Below are 16659 nucleotides of genomic sequence, written 5' to 3' on the forward strand. Positions count from 1 at the left end.
CAAGCTGAAGTTGCGACTTTGCGCAACAATACTGTTGTAAGTAGGTCAATAGAGGCCAATAACATCAACACACGACGTGGGGCTTGCATTGCCTCGCCAGCGAGTAGTGAATCAGCGAAATTCGACTCGACACCGGCCGCTGCGCCCGCACGTGTAAGCGGTAATGTACTTGCCGCCCGTCCCTCACCTCCTCCCCTCTCGGAGGTGTCGCCTGCTGTCGTTACGTCAACACCTCAACGTGACTATGCTGCTGCCATCCGCCAGCTACCCAGATAGCGGCGGACAGTGCTGAGGACAGAAAGTGGAAGCGGGCACGCCCACAATGAACCCGCTTGTAGAGCTGTGTCGAAGGGTCTGACCGACAAGGATGGCTTCATTAAGGTGGAGCGGAAGAAGAGGAGACCTCCTAGTCATAACCAATGTGGCACAGCACCGATAGGACAGAACCAGCTCCTGCGTCCCGTAATCCCAGCGACGTATATCTACGTCTCTCGCTTTCACCACACCACCAAGGCCTCCGACATTGTTCAGTACTTGGTGGAGAAGACAAGGTTCCGGTTGGGGGTCGAAAAATTGGTGACGCGTCACGCAGTAGACTTCAAATCTTTTGTTGTTCGCGTCGGCCGAAGGGGGTCGTGTTCCGCAAATATCGCGGACGTCGCCGACCGCCGGAAGTTACCGAACCCGCGCCTCACATCGCCGCGAAAATGTGACGTAGATTTAAGTTACATATCGTATGTATGTTAGACTATAAGGTATTTATTTTATGGGCCATGTAGCCTGAAATAAAGGAATTATTATTATTATTATTATCAACGGAGAAAAAAGGGAAATACGTTTGTATGGAATAACGTTGCTAGCGTGCTCTCTTAAAGGCGTCTGCATTAACATTATAAACATCTATTAATATGAATAATATTAGGGGTTCAAATATGAAATTGCCGATTTGTACTGAAAAAATTAAATTCGTTTTTATTTTAATTTAACATGTTTATTTGTATTATTATCATAGTGTATGGTCTATAAAAATTTTAAGATCATTACATTACTGTTTGATACAGTAATGTAATGATCTTAGCTGTGGTACGGATGTTGTAGTTCCTATTTATAATTAATAATATTATGTTGTTCCATAGGTGGCGCAGCATTGGCGGGTCCAAGCCGGGAGTTCAATGAACCGTTTTATCTGACATCAAGTAAGCGTTTGTATAAATATTTTTTATATCCCATGCTATGTAAGTTGCAAAATGCAACCGTAAAAATGTTATTGTACGTCTAAAAAGAATAATATACTTATTTTATCCCAGAACGTATTTATTAAACACAGATTGTAGTAATACCTTTTACCAACCAAACTAAGATTTACACAAACTTACCTTAGGCTGTGTCAAAAGAAAGTTTAAATTTGCTTACCCTGCTGCGTAGAAACTGTCCACTCAGGTACATTGCTTTTAAGTATTGACACAGCTTGTTCAGAAAGAGAATTATAGTATTTGTAATCTGAACAGGAATATTTAAAAAAAGATATCATACGTTTGAGCGATATCCCTACTATTTTCGTTGACCACTCCATCTTTTTTAAAACAAATAGAATCTTTATTTGTTGTATTTTTACCTTTTTCCCTATTTATATTGCTCCAGTAGTTTTTATTTTATTATTTCAAGAAACGAGATACGTTTTGCTTCTTCAAAATATCATAAGGTAAAAACGTAAACACGTAAACACACAGTAAAAACGTTTATATTGACCAAAGCGTTAAGTTTATTTCGAAATAATATTGTATGGTGGTTATGTTTTATTTTTTTTATTTTATTAGGGTTGACAACAGCTCAATACTAAATAATCACTTATAGCTAAATACAAAAACATAGCCAATTATAGTCTACCACAGTTTACCTAATGGAAGGAATAGCAGTGTTTACAATAATAAAGAAAGAAATGAACAATGAATAACACACGATCAGAGAAATTAAAAAAAAAAGTATTCAAAAAAGTGCCTGCGTTGGTTGCATAATGGATTATATATATATAAGTCTGAAAAATGAATATAAATAAGAGAAAAATATGATACATACACAGATTTACAGATTAAATAGTACAATACATACATTTAATAGTTTAATCTATTAATAAATAAATAAAGATATTTGTTACAAATGAGATTTCTCTACAATACTTTTTATGGTGTGGTTTTTAAAGGTATATGTATTCTTATATTTTACAATTTTCTTAATTTTTCCTTTCATAAGAACCTTCCCTGACAAATAACAAACACAATAACGAAGAATTAGCGAAATCTTTCCAGCAAGTCACGCGTGATGGCGTGACCATGTGAAATAGGGATTAACTTTTATATATGTCGTAGGTATATTGTGATATTATATGATATCAGCGGTGCTATTATAATGAAACGATAGGTCGTCAATCAGCTTAATTTCTTACAATTTAACGGCCTGATTTTAGTGAAGTTGTTATATTACAGGTACACAATGCAATGCGTACCGACGAGACCGTCACTAAATGGTCTATTTCTTGTATTTATTGTAAAGACTATTTTTTAGTTATGCATTAGTGTAATACACTAATTGTAATGTAAGCGGCCTTTGTTCACTAGTGGGTCCCAAAACAAATTTAGACTGTTGATCACAAGTCGGCACAACCGATCAGATGAAAAATTGCAAACATGCTCCAATGTTTATTATTATTGTTTTGCAAATTCCGTATGTAAAAATTTATTTATCACAACACTCGACGTCTCACACTGCCAGGCCTGTCTCACTTCCCGTGTAGGTATCGAGATCGGCCACTCTCGGCCCTCGACAACTCACGAGCGAGCAGTGATGTACGCGCGAGCTTTATTGTCACCTGCTTCACCGATCTGAGCGAGAGATTATAAGATGACCTTATACTAGGTACCTTAATTAAAATTAAAACGAATCCTCTATTTTAATATTAAACTACTCTAAAATGATGCGCAGCATGTAATGAGTCTATCACTATCCTTTTTGTTTTCAAGAGCGGATACCATGCGCACTCTCTTTCATTCGGAGTATTTAATCTTTAAAAATTCGGCAACCGGTATATAGGACTGATTTTTCGCAGACAACTATTTATCACCGTGTTTGTAATTAAATAAACTTTATTTTCATTTAAGTTTCATTCAACAACCAGACCGGTGCAAGTTACTGATATTGATTTGCCTGTCATCATACATGAGTTGTGACAGAAAAAATAGGCAGCCTAACTTTTGCATATACTATTGACTTTCGATTGGTTTAGAATTTGTCCATTAACCAAACCGGTGAAATATTGTAAAATATTTTTTACATTACTCGTATCCTGGACTGAAATTTCCTAGGCAACCCATATGCAATATTAAATTAAACATATTGAAATATTAAATTCGGTGAAAAAACGACCATCGGTGATGGTCGTTTTATATCGGGATCCTATACTATCTTTGGCTGTACTATTTATATTGACACGAGTGGGTCAGGGATTGGAAATAAAGCTCCGCAGGAACGAGTCTTTATTTCCGTTCACTTTTTCTGAACTTGCACTTCGCCGGTCTGCCGCTGTTCCTCTTGTGGGCGGCGGCGGTACCTTCAACGCGTCTCACCGCACCGAACACTAAGTCTCTTTTATCTTCTTGGAACACTTCCACTTTTCACTACTTCTACTTTTCTTCTTCTTATTCTTTACACTTTCGAGTCAGAACTAGAACTGCCGTAGGCCACACATAGTACGGCTTATATACTCCCGGATCTGTTCTATTTTCAAAATGATTCTCCCATTCCATCTTTAAATTTAAATTGTACTAGAAAATTCTTTTAACTATTTTTATCCTTACACATTTTACATCCCTTTTTTTCTGTTCGATTTGATCTTGAACTTACTAGAAATTTCCATTAACTTTACAAAACCCAAAAAATCCATACACTGGTAGGTGTATCGAACCCGGGTCTTCAGCTGCAGCGTCTAAAGTAAACACTTTTCCGCTGAGTTACGAGTATTGCTGACGGAGCTGTTGAAATTAACAATGTCTTGAAGAATGACACTCTCGTCATTAACGTTGCTGCGCGATATTAAATTTGACACTCTCGTCATATACGTCGCAGCGTATGTACGCGACAACATGGTTTTATGACATTAAAAACGTTACATTAAAAAAAAATGTAGAGGTTTATTGGGGAGGTCTATAATACTCTTAAGATCACTACACCTGTATAAAGGATGTGGGATGATGTATGTAGTGGTTCCTATTTTTAATTTATAATATGATGTTGTTCATAGGTGGTGCACCAGTGGCGGGTCCAAGCCGAAACTACAATGAACAGTTTTACATGGAATCAAGTAAGCGTTTGTATATATTGTTGTTATATACGTGAAATGCAAGTTGCGAACTGCAACCGTAAAAAGTACATTGTAAGTACAAAGCAGTATTTATTTATTAAGTTCTATGGATCTCAAACAATTGTACATATTAATACATCTTACACATGCCTTCCATCTATTTAAATTACTATGTATCACCAATTATAGGAGAACACATCATTCCATAACAACAGCAAAAAAAAAATGTAAAATTTGCCTATAAAATGACTAACAACCACTTAACTTCTACAAAAATAAATTTAATAAATAAACGATATAATAATTTCTGTGACAAAATGTAAAAATATTACCTTTTTATAATAAGTTGATTAATCTAAAATACGTCGCTACAGTTTTTCACAATAAGAGCCTGTCAACAAAGAATGTCTAGTTTTGCAACGCTTTACACTTTCCTTGTACATGCGTGATATACGTTTTATTGGAGCGTTCTGTCCATGTTGCGTTCGAGTATTATTGGTCTGAAAGAAAGGACAGATACCTACCTGGCGTTGCGTAGAGACTAGCTTCATTCTGTGTCCTCTACCGCATTTATCACGGGGAGTGTTCTCAAGAGCTGTTTCACTTGATTCCTGCCGCCGATTACACCTTCGCACGACACGCCACAAATTAGGATATCATCTTGATGTGTGATCGAATAGAATAGAATAGTGATAGAATTGAAAATCTGCTTTCCATTGTGCCGTGTGGGCCAGGGTGATATTCCTCAATTGCAACGGCGGGAGGGATGGCTGGTTGAAGTTACCAAGAGCAGCTTTCGATAACGCCTAGAACTTGCATGTTCCAGAAATGTTCCCATTTTGACTATGTTCTTCGATTTCGTTCGGGTAATTTGCCACTAATAAAATCTGGTGGCACGGTTATATTTCCTATTTAGAACGATGCATTTCGGATTCTTAGTTCCCAGCGCCGAAATCCACATTCGACATGCCTGTTTTTCGCAGTCAGATGCTGCATCGAACCAGTACTTTGATCTGCCATCGATCGGTTACTACAGAGCTTGGTATGGAAATATGTATCTATGGCCTATAGTATCACATCGGCCATTGGAACGACGCAGGCACTAAGATCATTCGAAGGAAAACAAATCTTGCCCCAAGGGTAGGGTGCAAAAAAGAAACGCATCCTATTTCAATCTGCTGGCTAGTTGTGCCAAAAGCGGCGCGTCGCGGTGATCTGCGACGCGGCCGTTGCATACGCAATACTTCCCGGGTGAGGCAATGGATGTACGGTCAGAGAAGGGCGTCGACAGAGACCTGGTAACTATTGGCATGAGTAGAAGATTTAATAACAACTGCATGTGGCTATCCATGTCTGGGAGCCGCGTAGGTGTTTCATCCAATTAGGACACACCAATAAGCCAATGCAAAATTATGCACAGATCGCCTCGCGTAGTATTTGGTGCGCCACACAAACCTCTCGGCATTATGTCCGTTGAAGCTCAAGACAAATATTTCAGCGAAGGGAATCTGAGCAAGCATGACATAAATTGCCATATGAACGCACCGCATGAGATGATTCGTTTCTGCGTTACCACTATGGGACCTGTAGACACAGCGCTAGATATGGACGCGGTCCTCAAAATCTACACGCAGCCAGAGAGTGAGCAGGTCCCCACCCTCAAAATTGACGAGACGGTGACAGCAGATATACTGTCTAACATACACATACATCCCGGCAAAAAATTATGCGCAATTTTGTACCCGGCGTACATTAAATATACTAGGTATTGCTCGGTAGAGATATCTGCGTCTCCGTAAGGGAAAACAAGTTCTCAGTCTCAAGGTGATCGTGGATGGCGTTTAAATTGGAATGGTTTTCCCTAATATTGTAACAGTCCACATTTAGCATAGTGCGGGGTGCCGTGGTGTTGAAGCTTCGTTCGTGTCCGCGGACATACGTGGTTCTGTGCCATTCTCCAGAATGCGATGGGCAGCCGAGAGGGATTCTTCGACTCCCGCGAGCCGCCGCGCCGGTACTCTCCTGGGGTAAAATTAAAAAATTAAAATTGACCGCTGACATATTCTGGTGGAGGGACAGGGGAATGGGCTCCGGCTCTCGACCTAACCCATGCGAAATATAGCGGTACAAGGCTCCTACTTTACGTCGGTTTTTTTTTCTGAGTGTGTGTGGTATCCGGATGAGTTTGCCCTGTTCGTAAGACTGCATCGTGACTCTCTCACTTCTACAAACCCTTAGTCGCCTCTTACGACATCCTTGAATATTTCGAATATGTAAAGACTATAAATATAAAGTAAATTCAATATTATTGGTGTATGATACGTGGATTATATGTTTACAATTTGTTTGTGACTTTGTAAATAAAAGTAAGTTTGTTTTAAAAAAACCAGTCATGGATAATACATTAATTTGTGTTATTTGCAACAAAAGTTGTATCACAAAAGTTGTATCATGTATTTTTGAGAAATATTTTATTTTTCTTTTTTTGAAGCTTTTATTGACAGAATAAATTAAAAATTTAAGGTAGTTGTAGCATCGTATGTCTTCAAAATTTACATAGACTATCAGTTATATAAGTCTGCGCCAAAAAAAATATTTGCATGAGTCATTCTAATTACGAATCTCTTCTGATTTACAATGTTTGTCTGGCAAGTGGTAGGAACTATCAAAAGTGCCTGGCTAATGAGGAAACATTATCTACTTATTACCCAAGTATTATATGTAAAAATCAGCTTATATACTATGACGTAAGAAAATTATAATTTTATGAACATTTATGGTGTCTGGCAATGAATAACGTGATTTTTAATAATATTCTGAAGGTAATACTGAAAAATCGGATTTTATTAATTGATGTATTTAGATCGGTATTTTACACACCTTTAGTACCGTTTACGTGCCAAAGCCACTGCAACCCAAACTCCATAATGGTCCATCGTTCTTACCTGTGTTGAAAGCATGCGCTTTGGCAGCTTTCAACAAACTTTCAGCTTTTATAAAATAACGTAGGTCTTGGCTCCACGGGTTCTTGCTCTAATATACACGATCTATATGAGCGTTACTCCTTTATTATGACAGTTATATTTTAACTAGACCTTTAACTTGTTAAAACTACGTGATATTCCAACAAAATTAACATAACTATCGTCTTACCTTCTTTTAAAGTTTGCTAAAAAATACTCACCCACAGATACAACCAGTAGAAGTGAAATAAATTCCATATTACACGGTGTTTTCGAAAATGATTTAAGCACTAACATTGAATTTTACTTTTAAAATATTTAGCTGATCTCTTGTACGTAACAATAAAAGACTGTGCACAGTGTCAATACTTACACAGTCTTTAATGTTTTGTGATTACGCCTAGGTCATGACATACGTTATTCTGTCAAAGTTGTCACATTTCTTTTATTTTTTACTTTGTTCGTTCCTTATGTGTATCCGTTGGAGGAATGTGTGTAGGTTACTGGGAAAATAATTTACTACTGTTTATTAAGTTTTATTAGAAAAAACAAATACTTACAAATAATCACAAGTTCTCAATTCTAGGGATGATATGGATATGAAATTTCGGATATGGATAGTGAAAAATAGTTTCAGATTCGGTTATGGATTTTAATTAAATTCAGATTATCCAATTGCTTCGGATAGTTTCATTTATAAAATATCCAAATCTGTAGAATATAATAGTATAAATTATGATTGAGCTGCATTTAGGATTTGCTGCCGTATTTTGCTCATATTTCATAGGAGGTATAAGTAATAAACTGTGTTAAAAAGCCCTGTACGATAATTAAATGAAACGGATATAGTAGAATGCGGAGACACGACTTAAAATAAAATAAATGATTCAAAACCTCATATATTAAATGCTACAGTATAAGAAACATTTCATATTAAATGGTTCAAAAATCTTGCGAGACTTGATTTATTTAAAATTAATAAGATTTAAATCAAGAAGATGATAAAATAGCCTCAAGTAGGTACTATCTTCTGGCCCTATTTTTTATTTTATATTTCCCTAGGAACAAATCTAGGAGGTCCACACTACCTATATTATGCTGGTTAAATATTTTTGATTATTTAGGGGCAATCCACTTGTATACCCTTTTTCTGTTTCCATTGGCTCTCGACCCACAAAAGACGATTGATTATACAACGACTGATTTGTTAAAGTACCACATAACGGTGAAAATATCTGTATTATCACATTTTGCTACCCTACCCCTTGCCCTGAATAACCTCTCCGAACCTTTTCCTTTTTTAGGTCTCTTATGGAAGGAATTTTGAGGTCTTTTCCCTAGACTACCATTGTTTACAGTTGGTAGCAACTGCATTCCTTTTTTGGTCAAATAAGAAGGCAACACTGTCGATGCATAATGCGAGTTATTATCACAGAATCATTTGTAATTTTGGTGCTAGCTGAACGTACTCGATATTTAAACTTGCTCCTAAGTCTGGCTCACTTGGATATCTCAGATCGGTAAGCAAAGCCACGATCGTCGCTAAGGACTGGTCCTGCTGACAGCTTGTAGCCCCATTTGAGGCTTGCTTAGTAGGAAGGTATTGTCGTAGAAGATAAGAGGCCTTTTTCGCGCACATTTGCTCGTCGACAGATAGCGTTTCTCTTTTAGGCACGCTGTGGCATTTTTTTTTCAATGTTTTCTTTGATGGCGGTTGCGCGGAGTTATCATTGAAATGTAGGATATGACAGATTTTTTTGAAATGATTTAGTAAAATTGTGGTGTCAAACTCATAATCACACAAATACCTATAAACTTTTTAATTGAAGTATTTTTTGGACACTCAATTTGAGCATTTTTTCCACATTATTGTGCTAACTCATCATCAAAATCCGTAAAAACTATTGAAGGGGAGTTTTGAAGTCTATAATCTGTTTCCAGTAAATGTAAATGGACGTGATTGAAAAGAGTTTTTCTTCCAATAAATCTTCTCTTTTTTTTGGGTGACAGTCACAGAGCTAGTTTTTGTGAAATTAAAGTACTTTAAATGATTTATTTTAATTTTCCTATATACTTTCAATGACAAATTAAGCTATTTTTGTTGAAATACCTGAATAAAAATATAATAGCATCGTAGCTATATGTAGGTTACTTTTATTACCGCTAAAATAACAAATAATTAAAATTGGGTTTTCCTAACGGTCACAATTACCTATACATTTATGTATAGTGTCTTTCATGAACGATGGTGCGAAACGAGTGACTCCAACTTGAACTTGACGGTTCATGGTATGGTCCGGTGGGCGCCTCGCACCACACTCTCGGACCATACCATGGTCTGGCCGTACCAAATCCGACCATGTGTTTAGGCTATTAGAATGAACATAACACCTTGTAGTCCAGCAGTTTCTTCTAGTTACTACCGTACTTATAATAAATAATTATAGTAAAGCTTTTTTTTCGCATTAATAATTCACTTAGTATGGTATAGGGGCTGCTGTTTCCGCAAAACCACTAGCATGGGTCCATTTTGCATGCAGTAATGGCCAGTTCCTCCAACCAGCCCAGCTCCTTCCAGAAGTTCAGAACATTCCTGGGGTGTTCGCAGACTTCCTGGAGCGACCTCGTATTGGTTAGGTTGGGTTAGGTTATTTTTGCTCGTTGGTTGGCCACCCCCGCACATTCCAGGATTACGTGAGCGACCGTTTCGTCCTCGGCCAGACAGCCTCTGCACTTAGGACTGTCCGTTACATCGATTGTTAAAGGTGTTTGTTTAGTGATGTGTGACCCGTTAGGGTGCCCACCATTATACGGATGTCATGTCTGTTGAGGCTGATAAGTCTACGTGTTAGTTTGGGCGACAGTGTAGGCTTCTTGTATCGCTTCTTTCGTCTGTCTACAGCTTGAGACATTAATAATTCACATACGTTCGACCTACATTGTCATTGGAGTTTCCGGCATATCATCATAATGATAGATAGATAGATGGTCAATAAAAAACCGGCTAAGTGAGAGTCGGACTTGACCACGAAAACTGTTAAATTTGCGAGAGTTATTATTGCCGTTATCAATATCAAAAACGGTTAAAAAAGTCACGTTTGTTGCATTTGCATTTCCCCATGTTTATTTTATTCCGGTTTTTTGAAAATATTTTTTTGATATAGCGAACTGTGTCGGTTCATGATATACCGTCTGGTGCCAGATGGACAAACTGGGGCTCAGTAATAGGGCTCCGTTTTTTACCCTTTGGGTACGGTACTGACCTTTCACGTTCATTAATTTTAGTAGCTTCAAGCGAATATTTGTTTGCTAAACGAAATCACTATTTTTGAAGGAAATGAAATTTCTTTTTCAATGGCTGTTTGATATTCGGAAAGCTTCAGAATTATTATTGTATTAAAGGTGTTGTCAGCGATAGTCAATATTTTGCATATTCTTGGTTTATTCTTAGGTATAACTTTACGGCAAGTTTATTTGTAAGGGTGTTAGTCTATAGACATTTTAAGATCATTACATGTATATACAAGACATTCCTATATTAAATGTATAATGTATATTATGATGTTGTTCATAGCTGGTGCCGCAGCTGCAAGCCGCAAGTCCAATAACCAGTTCTTCGTGGAATTAAGTAAGTGTTTGTATAAATTTGTTGTTATATGTATTGGTACTGTTGGACGTGCGTAAATAATAACTAGTGAACTTATATCAGCAGATCCGAAAATATTCGATATAAAAATGAATGTTGAATTATTTCATTTTACCTTTTCTTTTAATGTCATAATACATATTAAGACGACTTATCTTCATACAACGAACACGTCAAACGAAGGGTCTTGTCGTGCCACACATACACTTTCGTTCAACAACTTAAATCGTCGAAATCATTATGGGTATCGACCTTAGAAGAATGGTTTAAAGTAGTTTACAAACGCAGCAAATTGTATCTTTTTCATTGTTTTATTTTTATGTGCTTGTTATGCATTGTTTCTATCGCAAAACGATCACAGGATACTTAGCAAAACAGACTTACATTTACATATTAATATTATTATACATGCTTTCAGATAGAGCAGAAGTGGCAAATTTCATGGACACGAAGGGTTTCGATTCAGGTATGTTCTGTGTGAATTTCAATAACATCAATGATAACGTTTTGAATAAATTGTTGAATCACTAGTATTCAAAACAGCAGTACCAGTTGGTGCAAGCATGATATGATATCCGATAACAGTCCCAATGTTTCATACAATTCTCATTTCATTCAATTCAATGACCAGAGTCCTCATAATCCCTCTTTTAGTGGTCATGAGAGACTTACAGTTTCTTACCTAAATAAAATTTTATTTGCAGAGTCCAGGAATGCCTACGCGCTGCTCTTAGGGATGAGTGGTATGTACAAAAATATATTGTCTGTATTCAAATCAAATAATTTATTCACTCAGCCCAACAAAATACTGTGTATGTCATAGATATATATCTTAACCACGTTTTTTGAAAAGATTAGGTTTATTGAGAAATGCCAAGAAATATACACACAACAATAAATAAATATATATAGTTGTATTTTGAATCATACATTTGACACATATGTTCTGTGTTTGATGTATAACATATGTATTATTTATCGGAACTCACATGATCACGGGTAGAGGTGTTCCTTATATTAGATAACTGATAAAATTACTTATTATTTTTTTATAATCATAATATACACATAATGAGCATATGTATACATACAGTATGTATTTTGCATTTATGAATTAAATTTAGCCACATACTACAAAACATGAACGAAATCGGTGCACTTATTAGGTCAGAATGTAGACTTTTGATTTTGAGCGAATATTAACGTGCTGTACATTGTTCAATCGGTTCACGAGGTCACTGGCTCAATACTCAATGATTCAATGAACTTGAATCTTTGCACATCAAAAGGCGATGTTGCCCTTCCTGTTCGCTTCTCGCGGTGACTTCAAACGCGTCGGATCGTCCTAAAGCGAAAGAACGTGAATAGGTTTACGGTAAGGCACAATCTATCGATAAATGGTTTCTTTTAAAGGAAATAATACCCGATTCAAAAAGCTATTTTACTTTAAATACTTAGCGCACAGTGTTTCTAGAAATATCGCAAAAACCCTTAAACCACTGCGCACTAAGTATTTAATTATTTTTTGTTAGGAAAGGAGGTTAACAAAGGAGAAATAAACAATAACGTTTTTAATGTAATACAAAGCAATCTAACTTTTAAAAACCGTACCAACTTACCCGTTGCTACTCAGGTTTTTTTAAAACGCTTTTTCTCTAAGATCACCAAAAGAACAACATGAGCGTTGCCGGGCTTTTAGAAAGTTGTACAGGCTAATTTTAAAGATATCCATGTCAACGATGAAAGTTCTTTGAAAAAGGCACTGTAAGGGAACGCCTGACATCCTGATGGTGGGGGTGATATCTTAATTTGTGGCGAGTCGAGCGAAAGTGGAATTCGGCGGCAGGGATCAGGTCAAGCAGTTGTTCAGAAAACTCCCAACAAAGCGAAGTGATCTAGCCGTTTCCAAAGCACTGGATCCCCTACAATTCGAGCAGCTATGCATTGCACACGGTCAATAGGTTCGAGCTGATACTGGGGTGCGTCGGACCAGATGTGCCAGCATACAGGCAGTATGTGATGTTCCTGCGCTTTTGGAGAGCGCTAGAATCTAGGTCAGCTTGAAGTATATAAATGACCCCCAGCTTCTTTGAAGCCAATTTGGCTTCCTTGAAACCTTCTAGATGACCTGTCGACATGACCTGTCGGTCAAAATCTACTCGTAGCCATAGAGTACACCCTACCCTCGAAATTGCTGAAACGTTGACAGCAGATATCCTCCTCAACGAACACACATACCGATATTATTATTCACGCCGGTTTCTCGTGCGTCTTTTAATCCTGCTATACTTTCTAGTAGAGACATCCCCAACAACGTCAAGGAATAAATTTTTTGTCTCATTATTATGAAAAGCCTTGGATTTTACCGATTTGTTCATGTTTCGCCCCGGGTTTTTGCCCCACATTCCTGTTTCGTCCCACGTAAATTTTTATTCCTGTTTCGTCCCACTTTTTAAAATGTTATTTTTGCACAGCCAGAAAAAAAATGTGAATTACAACAATATTCTAGATATATATAAGAGCAATAGTTTACCCGAGACCAAACGATGACAGGAAAGGTGTTCATAAACCAATTACAGGATATTATGTTCTTGAAGATTGCGGCACAGCTATCTTAGGTTGTCTCAAAAGTATAACGTTAAAACTTGGGACAAAAATATCATGAACGGACCAAGTACATAGTAAAATTATCTTAATTATCAAATCCATGCATCAAGATGAAGGTGGAGAAAGCGTTAGATAAAAGTTAGGATTTTAAGCCATAAACTTGCTTGTTAAGCGGGCACACGTTGTACACGTTTTTTTTTAAAGATATTGAGTTTTTAAACCAATTTATATAACAATTTGAATAAGTAAAATTTGAATTAGTTAAAAGGCTCCTGTTTCCATTAATTGATTTCTGGTTTTGAATACTAACTTGTTGAGTTCATTAAAAATATTTATCGTCAAAAATATGATTTTTAAAATATTTTGTATGCTGTCCGTACAAAACATGTTGTAAAACACATAAATTACTACCCGGGACGAATACAGAACAAAAAGTGGGACAAAACAAGAATAAAATAATAAATTATTCATCATTCTTATTTTCGAGACGAAACAGGAATAAAATCTGTGGCGAAACAAGATTTTTTTGTTTGGGGCGAAACAGGAACAAATCATTTTACCCTCTAACATAAGATTTTTTTTATGTAGAGTGGACTCTTTTTTAATTCAGTGAATCATTACATTTATTGAAATACTTTATTGTTTTGTTTCTTGGAGTCTATCCCTCTGGTTTAGAAGATCTATATTTTGTATATGAATCTCAGAGAGTTCAGCCTTCAGCGAAGCAATCGTATTGTTCATTACCAACATCTCCTCCTCACATTCTGGGCGCTCCCTCAATAGGAAGGTATTTTCCTTTTATATTTTTTTATTCGAGTAGGTAATGATTTCTTCAATTTGCTTTCCAATTCCTTGACTTTTGCCCTTCGGGTCGAATTTGTGTGCTAATTAATAATTTAATAAAAGGGTCAATTAAAGCAAAATCTGGAATATTAAATATTTCGATTATGAGGTGGTGCTGGGATTGTTATTATAATATTAAATAAAATTTTAATTATTTAATCAAGTTAATAAAAGATAGAATTGCTTTTTTATGCAAATATTTTATGAAGTCGTCGTGATATTGTAGGTTAGATCGAATTAAACTAAATAAAAAATAATAATAATATATATTCAACTTTTATGTTATGTTATTGTTATGTTACTGTCATTTAAGCTTGAAGAGATTGGAAAATAATAATTATAAAGGTGTGTGTGTGTCAGCTCCGACACACGACTGGAGTTTACTCCTCAAGAACGATTGTCTTTGAGCAGGTACTATACAAAATCAAGTCCAATGGAGTCGGTTACAAACAGACATACAGCAGAAGCTAAAACTAATAAAAGCGTATTAATTAAACTAGAACGTTTGGCTGTTTTCAAAATATTTTGTGCATCTCTCATTAAATTCCTTTTCAGTCTGAATTTTCGCTGTCTCTCAGTTAAAGTTTTTGGAGTTGGTTTGAATCGTTTCCTAGTGAAAAATATGTAAATAACAAAATTAGACAGTTCGTAAATAAATAACTTTAAAAATTCTCTAACCAACCACTTTCTTTCATAATTTATAGAATTTTCACTTAACTTTATTAAAGTATATATATATATATATATATATATATATATATATATATATATATATATATATAAATCATCGCATGTCATATTTACAGACGCGCGCCAAGCAAATCACCTCTCCGGTATATCAATGGCAACAAATACATCAACTGACGAAGTAACAGACCGAAGCGAAGAAGAACGCTACAAGGTTACATCAATGGAAAATAATGCATCCACTCTCTTATTAACAGACCTGCGTCAAGCAGAGTCATATACCCTGAATGCACCAAACCAATGGAGTGCAGCAAGGGTTAAAACCCCATCGCCTGTCGCATTAACAAATCCAGCCGTAAACCAAAACATCCCGGGCTCATTAAGGTCTTGTATTCCTGTTAATAATGAGATGAGTTCGCAGACATGTGCTTCAAATTCTATCAAAACTATGAAGCAATTGTTATCTGAGTGGGATAAAATTAAACACAATATTTGCAAGAGTTGCCCAAAATGTAATATGCTCTTATTGCTGGATGAAATTATCAAACAATTTAACACAAAGTTCGGCTTTGATGTACCCCAGTTCAGCACGCCGACGATATCGGATATAATCGACTTAACCTTGGATGACTGTGATAATGGTGAAGATATAATCAACATTTCTGGGCGCTATGCTTGTGAGTACATTTTCAGTTCTTTCTTACCATATTGTAGTAAAAGTCTGTCTGTGTCCAAATAAGAATAATAGTTGAACAACGCCATTCGATAACACGCTTGAAGAGAATTTATGGTCTTCTGATAAGGTTGTCTAATTACCACGTGCAGGGAAATACATTAAAGTTTATATACTTACATTGATTTTTCTTGTGCTTCTTCATAGGACGAGCTCGATCGTATACTTTTTTGCATCATGTACAAAATTTTGGGACAAAAAATAGAACTGAGCTTCCTTTTTCTTTGAGCTCACATTATCGTTTCACCTGAAGTTACATGGACCTGACATGGGTTAAATGGATTTCTCGTTATTTGGGGTGAGGCGTTTTAATCTCTTTGTCGTGTAGCAACGGAAAGGCATTTTTTCTGGATGTAATTGTTGTCTACAGTTTTAATTAAAATTATTCTTTCAAATTGTTTATTATTCTGGATGCAAAAAGGTTTTTTTGGAAAGTAATAAATATTTTTTGAGACATTTTTTGGAATTCCTTGCATCCCAGCGGACGCGTTGAGTTGCAAGTAACGCAGTGAAAGCTGCTTCTCATTTCTATAACAGTCCTGAGACATCCTGTGGTACACTAACCTAAAGACGGAGACGGTTGAGTTCTGTTCATATGTTAATGCTTCATTCTACATAATTAAATAAGTCTCAATAAATAAAACAAAGTCTCAATAAATAAAGCAGCAGGTACTTGGAGATCTTGTTAATTAAAGTTATAACCAAGCTTTATGGAGTATTTAAATGAATCATTCACTATCGAATAAGTCATGACGGATATTATAGGTATTTTTTGCAGTGGATACAATGCTAATTTTAGAGTAGTGAGAATAGTAAATACAAATGT

At 36.2% G+C, this 16659-nt stretch overlaps 1 protein-coding gene across 50 annotated transcripts in view; it reads left to right on the plus strand.

Annotated features, from left to right (window-relative positions):
* LOC126978526 (protein Jumonji) overlaps positions 1 to 16659 on the plus strand; it is a 150139-nt gene that overhangs the window by 93660 nt on the left and 39820 nt on the right. For 40 of the 50 annotated variants that reach the window (XM_050827384.1, XM_050827393.1, XM_050827404.1 and 37 more), the window contains 6 exons: positions 1137 to 1196; positions 4295 to 4354; positions 10892 to 10945; positions 11382 to 11429; positions 11668 to 11706; positions 15220 to 15777. In XM_050827384.1, coding sequence (XP_050683341.1) covers positions 1137 to 1196; positions 4295 to 4354; positions 10892 to 10945; positions 11382 to 11429; positions 11668 to 11706; positions 15220 to 15777 — 819 coding nt within the window. The remainder of the gene's footprint in view (positions 1 to 1136; positions 1197 to 4294; positions 4355 to 10891; positions 10946 to 11381; positions 11430 to 11667; positions 11707 to 15219; positions 15778 to 16659) is intronic. The other 10 variants (XM_050827420.1, XM_050827423.1, XM_050827424.1 and 7 more) reach the window with 1 other exon arrangement.

This window comes from Leptidea sinapis, chromosome Z, assembly GCF_905404315.1.
Source record: "Leptidea sinapis chromosome Z, ilLepSina1.1, whole genome shotgun sequence".
Lineage (NCBI taxonomy): Eukaryota > Metazoa > Arthropoda > Insecta > Lepidoptera > Pieridae > Leptidea > Leptidea sinapis.